Genomic DNA, 8,424 nt, shown 5'->3' on the forward strand with positions numbered 1-8,424 from the left:
GGAGAGCAGCAGGGTGTGGCCATGGGGGTCCCCCTAAATTTGGTCCTGCCCGTGCTGACCCGGGCCTGCCTGCCCTTCCAGGGTCTGTCCCCCAGAGCCCCTGCCCCACTTTGGGTCTTCTCTCCATGTGGATCTTACCATACCCATGCCCGACAGAGGGTCTGCCCTGCCCTAGGTAGGGATAACTGCACCCCATAGAGCGCCCCGAAACCCTATCGGGCCCCGCCCCCAAACCCAATCGGGCCCCGCCCCCTCCTTCGGCCCCGCCCCCGCGCCCCCACCCCTCCCCGCCGGCCGGCAGCAGGACCCTGGACAGCGGCGGCGGCGGCTCTCGCGAGATTTCGGGGCGTCCCCATAAACCCGGCCGGCGGCGGCGCCGTAATCTCGCGAGAATTGGGCTGCTGCGGCAGGAGCAGCGCCAGGCGGCCGGCCGGCCGCCGCCACCCGCCGCGGGACGGGACGGGTCACGCCACGCCGGTGAGTCCCGGGGCCATGGGGAGGGGAGGGGGGCTGCCTGGGGGAGAGCTGGTCGGCTGCTCCTCCCGAGGGGGGCGGTGGCCCCTCTGCACCGACCCCCCCCCCCCCCCCCCCTCCTCTGCAGCCCACTGAGGGGGGGGGGGTGGAGGCACCCACGGGGCCGCTCGCACCCGCGTGGGTGCAGTCGCCTGCCGCCGCGGACCGAGCGTGGGGCAAGGCGCCGTTGTCCCCTAGCCAGGCCGCGGGTGAGAGGCCCGCGCCCGGCTGCGTGTGTATGTGTATGGGGGGGGTAGGGGGGGGTGCGTGGGGGACGCGGCCCTTCGCCCGTGGAAACACACGGGCAGCAATCCGCGCCGAGGCCGAGCCTTGCTTACCCTCCCCTAAACCCACACCGAACAGCGCACCGCGGGGCTGGCACCCCAGGCACCCGCGGGGTGGGGTGGGGTGGGGGGGGCAGATTGTTGGGATTTCTCCTTGGTGTTAATCGCCCGTGTGTTACGCTGCAAAATCGCCCCCCCCCTCCTTTTTTTGCAACCCCCCCAAATTTTGTAAGCCTTCCCCGTATTGAAAAAGTCCTCCTCAAATTGCGACCCTCCGGCAATTTTGCAAAAAAACCCCGAATTTTGCAAAAATCCCTTGTTTTTTGCAAAGCTCTCGCAGCACCCAGGCAGGTGTCGGGTCGTGGGGGGGGGGGGGCACGCCTGGCCGCGTGTCCCCGCTCCCGGCACGCGTGGGTGGGGGCCGCGTCGTCGAGCCGCTGCCTGGGGAGACGTCAGCCGCGCAGGCAGGCAGCTCGTATTTATAGCGCCGGGAGGATGGAGTTGTCCGTGGGCTGCCGTGGGGTGTCGGGAGACGGCACGCCGGCGAGCCACGGGGGTTTGCTTTGCCTATCCGGTGTCTTCGGTGCTGGGTGATGGTTGCAGGGGGAGCTGCCCTAGCAAAGACCCCCCCCAAATCCTCCAGAGAGCCTGAAACGTTGACCCCTGGGACCCCACGTCACGAGAAATGTGTTCGTTGCTGCCGTTCCTCTGACCGAAATAGCCTGGGAGAGGGCAAAACCTGCAGGCAGCACCTGGCAGAGCCTTGCAGGCAGGTGGGGATATGTGGAGTGGCTGTCTTCATGCTTATATTTAAAACCTCAGCTCTTAATTTTGGCCTTAATTTTGCTTAATTTTTGCTGCTGGGACGGGGCTGAGCGTGGCATGGCCTGGGACCATCCTGGGATGCTGAGGTCCCCCCCCTCCCACCTGCAAGGTACCGCACAAGGTGCCAAATGACGTGAGTAATCGTTAAGCTGGCACTCAAGTGACTCATTAGTGACAATCACTGCTGATTTATTTTTTTTCTAGCTGATATTTTCAGCTGACTTCCCTGCTCCTTTTTGGCCCGGTTTCTGGCTCCGGCTTACAGAGATGGGAGCTGCGATGCTGTCAGAGGGCAGCCAGGTAGTTCCCTGTGCTGAAACTCTTTGCAAAAAGATAAATTAAAACAATAAATAAATAAAAATTCGGTTTGGGCCAGATAATGAACTTGAGGATTTCAAACCGCCCACAGCTGGCCTCATCATTTGTGGGCCTGTGTCCCTTCCTCTGCCATCCAGCCTGGCCCCTCTCCCAGGGCTGGATGTAGGTCAGTTGGGAGTGGGAGGTTAAGCCCACGCCCTGCCCCACATCGCTGGATCTTGTCTTAATCTTCTGCCTTAACTGGTGCGTAAGCCTCGGGCCGTAGGAGCAGGGATTTATTTTGCTGCCAGCCAGGTGCCAGCAGTAAGCCTGGATGTGTGAACAGTGTAGAGCATCCACGTAAATAAAGCAAACTGCTTTCCTACACCGCTGTCCTTGAGCTATTTTGGCACAGGGGGGAAGGTGAAGGCGCTTCGGGGGGGTGCCTGACCACTTCACATCGCTTTTTCTCTCGTTTTCCTCCAGCTTTGGTAAATCGCCGAGGTTTTTTTTCCCCTACTTTTCCTGTGCAACAGAGAAGCTGAGTGTGTGCCAGCATGGCAGGTATGGGGGGGTCTCTGCGGGGAGTTGCCCCTCGCCTCTGAAGCCCATCTGGGGCTTTACTGGCCATGATGTAACCTTGTTAGTCCCCAGTGGGGTTGCAGGTGTCCATGCTTGCAGGATCCACGTGGCCAGCGAGGGCTAAATTTGTCTTGATGCTTTTGGGTGGGTTGGTGGTGGTTATGAGGGCAAATCCTTAATTCCTGCTTGAAACTCATCCGTTCTTGGGGCTGAACAAGACTAATTAGGAAGCCTCTTGATTTATCTTCAGCTGTGTCCAGTGCCCAATGCTGGTGAAACTTTTTATTGCAGAAAAAGTGAACAACTTCCCTCCCCTGCCGAAGTTCATCCCCTTGAAGCCATGTTTCTACCAGGACTTTGATGCGGAGATCCCGCCGCAGCACCGTACTATGGCCAAGCGGCTTTACTACCTCTGGATGCGTGAGTCGCTGGGCGGGGAAGGGCTTGGGTGGGTTTGTGTTTGCCTTTCCTGAAGGCTGCTCCTCTGGAAGTCACCGGTTGAAAGAGCAGAGCAAGGTCAGGGGAAGTCCTTCTGCCCCTCCAGGCCACGGTGTCTCCTGTTAAAACCTGTTGGGGATGGGATGGGGGCTGCAGCATCCCATGGGCTTCGGCCCTTCCAGCCTCCAGGATGGAGGTGTGGAGCTGGCTCAGTATCTGAGGGCCATCGGTGACCTTGACATCCCGATGGAGCCCACTGCGAGGAGGAGACGGCTCAGCACCCTCCTGCCGAAGGATTTACTCCCCTTTCCGTCTCGCTCAGCTGCCAGCCTTGACCTACCAGAGAGCTGCCAAGTCTCTGCTGGCTTCCTTTGGCAGCAGGGCTGGGGAAGGGCTTTCTCTGTCACCTCAAGCTCCTCGTGAGCCTTTCGGCAGTGGCCCGAGGCTGAGATGCCGCTTGGACTGGAGGGCCAGGGTGCCTGCTCCTAAAAACAGGAGTCCAGGGCTTCCCCGAAAGCTGGGTCTTGCCTGTTCCTCTTGCATGCCTCTGTGTGCCGTGCTGTGCTAACAGAGCCGTCACTATCTTCTAACTCTTTGAACTAGCCTGGCTCTCTCTTCCGTACCATCCCTGGGTGGGGAGAAGAGCCGGAGGGACAGATCGCACCCCAACATACGTGGAAATGTTACTGAAGATGATGCCGATTGCTGCCTGCAGCTCGGAGCAAACTGACACCACTGGGGGTTTTTGTTGTTTTTGGGTTTTTTTTTTTTCTTTAGAAGAACTTAAGTTACTTAATCGGGCATTTTCCCTGAACTTTGGAAGCATATCAGTGCCCAGGGAGTGCTTTGTGCTTTGGAGGCAGGTTATGAGGAACTGAGCTGGCACTAGAGAGGTTGGGCATTTGTGCTTTTGACACGGTGCCAGGCTGGCACCCCCAGGGCGGTGCCTTGCTCCAGCTTTTGGGAGCCACGTCCCATTGGGAAGGTGACCCTGGGGTAACTTCCCCCATTGTGTCAGGGGGGTTAGCGTAGCTTTTCTGTGAAAGGGGAGGGGAAAAAAAAAAAAAAAAAGTTGTGCTTCCCTGGAAAAGCTCTCTTGGGGGTGTTAAATCCCCTCCCCATCTCAATCTGGCTGTTCTTGCTCTGCTTAATTTAATAGAGCTCGGTTCTTGTTCCAGCCTCTCCCACAGCACAAGCACCAGCTCTGTGAGCCAATCGCCTGTCTGTTGGTTTCTGTCTCTGGAGCTCCTCTCTGGATCATTTTCTCCCCAACTCCCCCGCAAACACCCAGCCAGCCAGACACAAGCGCAGAGAGGCTGAAAGGTTCCCTCGGTGTCCTTGGGGGCTCTAGGGAGCAGCGAGTGCCCGGTCAGCCCAGCCAACTGAGCTCCTTTTCTTGCCAGCTGCAGCTCTCTTGCGGGTGGCGGTGGGAGGGTTTTAATTCTCGTCGAAATAATGAATCATTCTCAAAAATCAGAGGCGTCAGAATGCAGATGAGCCTTCTCTGCTTTGTCCTGTGTCTGCTAAGCTGGGCTTCATAGTAATAGCCCTTGTATAGCTTAACCCCAAGCAGGGGTGGGAGAAGCAAACATGCCACCCCCTTGAACTGGTGGGGCGGGGGCCAGGAGTTCAGGACTTCAGCTCTCAGCTCGGGGAGTGTTAGCTTGGGGAACTCTTGCACAAGCTCCTTCAGTGAAACTGTAGCTGGAGGCATGCGAAAAAGCTTCACTTTGATTCCTTCAGTTTCCTTCGGTTGGTGGAAACGTGCCCTGGCTTGCCAGCAGTGGGAGGATATGGGTCTTTCTCATCCTCGGAGCCCCACGAGCTCTGGACCTGCTAAAGACATTACAACTCTGAGTGATGTTTTCTTTTTTTTTTTCTTTTTTTTTTTTCTTTTTTTTCCTTCCTTCTCCTCCTCAGATTAGGTTAGACCCCCTTCGGCTGAGCCATCCTGGGGATGCTCCCTGGACTCAGCCAGCTTAATTTAAGGGAAATCCAGTTAGGGTAACACATTGCTGGCCAAATCCACTGGAGGTCAGCCCCACGTGGGCATTACTGGGATTGGGGTCTCTCGTATCACACTGACGTCCTTGCGTACGTGCTACTGTGCTCCCTCTGTGTGTGTGTGTGTGTTTGCAGTGAACAGCATCACCTTGGCGGTGAATCTCGTTGGCTGCCTCGCATGGCTGATTGGAGGCGGTGGAGCTGTTAATTTTGGACTGGCAATTCTCTGGCTCATTCTCTTTACACCCTGCTCCTATGTCTGCTGGTTTAGACCTATTTACAAAGCTTTCAAGTAAGTGGTCACACCTGAGCCTGGCTTCTCATCGCCATTTTTTTTTTTTGTTTTCCTTCCTAAACAGTTCGCGCTTAGCTTGGGGTATAGCCTGAATATTTGGGGGAATTTCTGCTCTTTCTGTCCAGCCCTTTAGCTTTACTTTCTAACCTTCAAAGCAAGGGTGCTTGGGATTTCATGAGGGCCAAAAACCCCAACCCTGCAATATAAAGACACCCTATGTGTGCCTCTGGGCAGCGTCAGGGGGACTGTTGAGGATGCAGTTGCCAACTTTCCCTCCCCTCCTGCCCATCCTTGAGGCTTCTTTTATATTTTTCCATGAGTCCTTGAGGTGCTTGTATTGATTACCCATGCTGCTGAGGTTTATCCCCAGTGCAGTATCCCCAAATCTAAAAAACTGGGGGTGTATTTCTTCCCCGTACGGGAAGGTTGAGTCTGATGGTGGGGCAGTGTGAGCAGAGGGCCGTGTCTGAACACGGATGCCCTCTCGCCTGATACACTGAGCTGGCCGAGCCATGGGGAGGGTCTGATGCCCTGTGGCTTTCCCAGGTGCCCCTTCACCACCTTCAGCCTCTCACAGTTTCTCCCTTGCCTTTAGTTTTGCTCTGGTGCCTGCTGTCTGCAGGCAGCTCTGCTTCTCACCACACTTTCACTAAACCACAGCTGCTTCTGCCCTGAAAGGATCTGAGATGTGGGAGCATCTCCCTTCCCTTGCAGTGCAGCAGGGATGGAGGTATAGGGAGTGACCGAGCCTTCTCTTGCAGGACAGACAGTTCCTTCAGCTTCATGGCCTTCTTCTTCACCTTCATGGCCCAGCTGGTGATCAGCATTATCCAGGCGGTGGGAATCCCTGGCTGGGGTGTCTGGTAAGGAAGATGCTGGTCTCGTGTTGTGTGCAAGGACAGTCACCGCTGGGCTGGTGCTGTGGCCTCTTGGTGTTTTTAACATCCTCGGTGCTTCAGTCGCTTCTTTCCTTGGGGCAGATAGTTTGAGGAGCTGGGAGGGATGCTGGCAGGCTGCGGTGTGCAGAGCCAGATGGGAAAGCCCCAGGCTGTTGAACGGACTGGCTGTTTTGATCTCCTTGCAGCGGCTGGATTGCAGCAATTTCCTTCTTTGGGACCAACGTGGGGTCGGCTGTGGTGATGCTGATCCCCACCGTCCTGTTCACGGGGATGGCAGTCTTCTCCTTCATCGCTCTCACTATGGTATGGGAAGAGAGGGGGGTGCCGTGTTGCTTCAGGGAGCCCTTGCTGCTACCCTGGAAGGTCAGCGTGAGCTGCAGTCGCTCAGCGCCTCTGGATTTTCTCTTTCCAACCTGCTACAGGTGCATAAGTTTTACCGGGGGAGCGGTGGGAGCTTCAGCAAAGCCCAGGAGGAGTGGACCACGGGGGCGTGGAAGAACCCCCACGTCCAGCAGGCAGCACAGAACGCGGCGATGGGGGCGGCACAGGGGGCCATGATGCAGCACGAGACGCAGTACTCTGCCACCCCGAACTACACCTACTCCAATGAGATGTGAGCAGCAGGACTCTGTCCTCGGGCAAAAGATCTGGGGGGGAAGGGAGGAGGAGGAAGAGGAAGGCTGAGCCGAGTTTCTGCAGCTATTTCAGAAAGTCAAAGTGTACCATAACGGTTCTTCTTTTCCCGTTCTTTGTAACGAGATAATTTTGGATTTTTTTCTTTTTTTCCCCCCCGTTATTGTCTTGAGCTCTTCTTTTCTCCTTTATTTTTCATTTTGAAGAGGCCGTTGAGTTGACCTGCAGGGCTCTTGTTGTGCGTGGTAGTAAGTGTACGTTCACGTGTCTTCTTTTTCGCTGTGAAATAGTGTATGGTGGTGGTTTTTTAATTACTGTGGTGATAGGTGTACGTTAGAACCACATCAGCCAAAAGCTCCCCTCCACCCCCAAAAGGGAAAGATAAAAATACCAACCAGCACCCATCTCCCCTTTGGAATAAGCCCTGAACCACAGGTTTCCGATGTGTGCGAGTTTTCTCTTTCAGTTGGTAGTGTCCAGCCACTTGCCACTGTCTCAGCAAGGGCAAGCAATCCTGGGAATTCTCCCTTTTCTTTTGCTTTTTAACTAGCAGGTGGCTGGCTCATTTAGTGTTTAAGAAAAAAAAAAAAAAAGAAAAAAAAAAAAAGAGGGGAAAAAACCCCAAACCAACCCTCAATCCTGCTGTTGATCTGCTGGAAGCCAAGAGATTCCTAATCTACACCCTGGCTCAGGATCTACAACTTCTCTCAGCGTGTGGTGTTGTAAATGAGTAGTTCACATTGTGACGTGGAAGACCAGTATTTGTGTGTGACTGGGCAGGAGCCCCAGCGCACTCTGTGTGTGTGTGTGTGTGTGCGCGCGCGTGCAAGTGTATGTGTTGAAGAGCGAGGACAGGTTTTCCCTGCTGGATACAACTGTCCTGTTCCAGATTCTGCATCCTGAGTCTGTTTTTTAAAGGCTTCTATTTTGAAAAGCGGCTAGAAAATTGGCAGGGCGTTTCTCAGAGGACCTATTCTTGGGTAAGGCTCTGGGTCAAATCTTACCATCCCGTATGCAAGCACATACAATCAGTCTCACTGACTATGTAAATAGCGAAGCCAAGATTTGTCCCTGTTAGCTTTTGAGGCATGCACTAATTTAAGGCTCTTTAGGAGACCTCCAGGCTGGTGGGAAGGATTACCGCTCACTTGCGCTTCTAAAAAGTGCAGTGAAACATGGCTGTGTTTTTTTCCCGGTGCAGAAATCCCTGCCCAGTTAGGGGAGGCTGAGCTTTAAATAATGATCTTGCACCTTAGCGGGAGGCAGCTGAGCTCAGACTAACACCTCTTGGGCTGTGGCAGCTGGGAAGGTGACTAGCAGACCCTGGAAAAGATTGGTTTGTAAATGGGAGCTGATGGATGCTGCAGGGCAGGAGTAGGGAAAGCTCCTTCTCAGAGATGCTTTTCAGACTCTAAATGCACTTTAAATAAGCCAAATTTTTCTCCAAGTCCTAGAAAAGCAGCCCAAATGGAACCTGATCCAGCCCCTTGGCTCAAGTATCTCCTGCCCGCTGCAGACAACAAGCTCGGTGTGCCACTGCTGATGCCCACAGCTAGCCAGGGCTGTGCGAGTCCCCAGCCCCTTGCCCCCTGTCGCCTCTAGGTGTCTGGTGATGCTTGTATGTGACTTCCTGCCCACAAGAACCACCCCAAAG

At 55.2% G+C, this 8,424-nt stretch overlaps 1 protein-coding gene across 3 annotated transcripts; it reads left to right on the top strand.

Moving 5' to 3' along the window:
* The first annotated feature begins 350 nt into the window (after positions 1-350).
* Positions 351-7,204, top strand: SCAMP5 (secretory carrier membrane protein 5). 3 transcript variants are annotated; one of them, XM_049812573.1, is made up of 7 exons: positions 351-477; positions 2,406-2,483; positions 2,793-2,921; positions 5,079-5,235; positions 6,000-6,101; positions 6,323-6,440; positions 6,560-7,204. In XM_049812573.1, the coding sequence occupies exons 2-7, from the start codon at positions 2,477-2,479 to the stop codon at positions 6,752-6,754; spliced, it is 708 nt and encodes a 235-aa protein (XP_049668530.1). In that variant the 5' UTR covers positions 351-477; positions 2,406-2,476; the 3' UTR covers positions 6,755-7,204. The 3 variants fall into 3 exon arrangements, with proteins under 3 accessions (XP_049668530.1, XP_049668531.1, XP_049668532.1); XM_049812574.1 differs by lacking the exon at positions 351-477 and adding an exon at positions 1,428-1,570; XM_049812575.1 differs by lacking the exon at positions 351-477 and adding an exon at positions 1,878-1,922.
* Positions 7,205-8,424: the final 1,220 nt, after the last annotated feature.

This window comes from Accipiter gentilis, chromosome 10, assembly GCF_929443795.1.
Source record: "Accipiter gentilis chromosome 10, bAccGen1.1, whole genome shotgun sequence".
In the NCBI taxonomy this organism is placed as follows: domain Eukaryota; kingdom Metazoa; phylum Chordata; class Aves; order Accipitriformes; family Accipitridae; genus Astur; species Astur gentilis.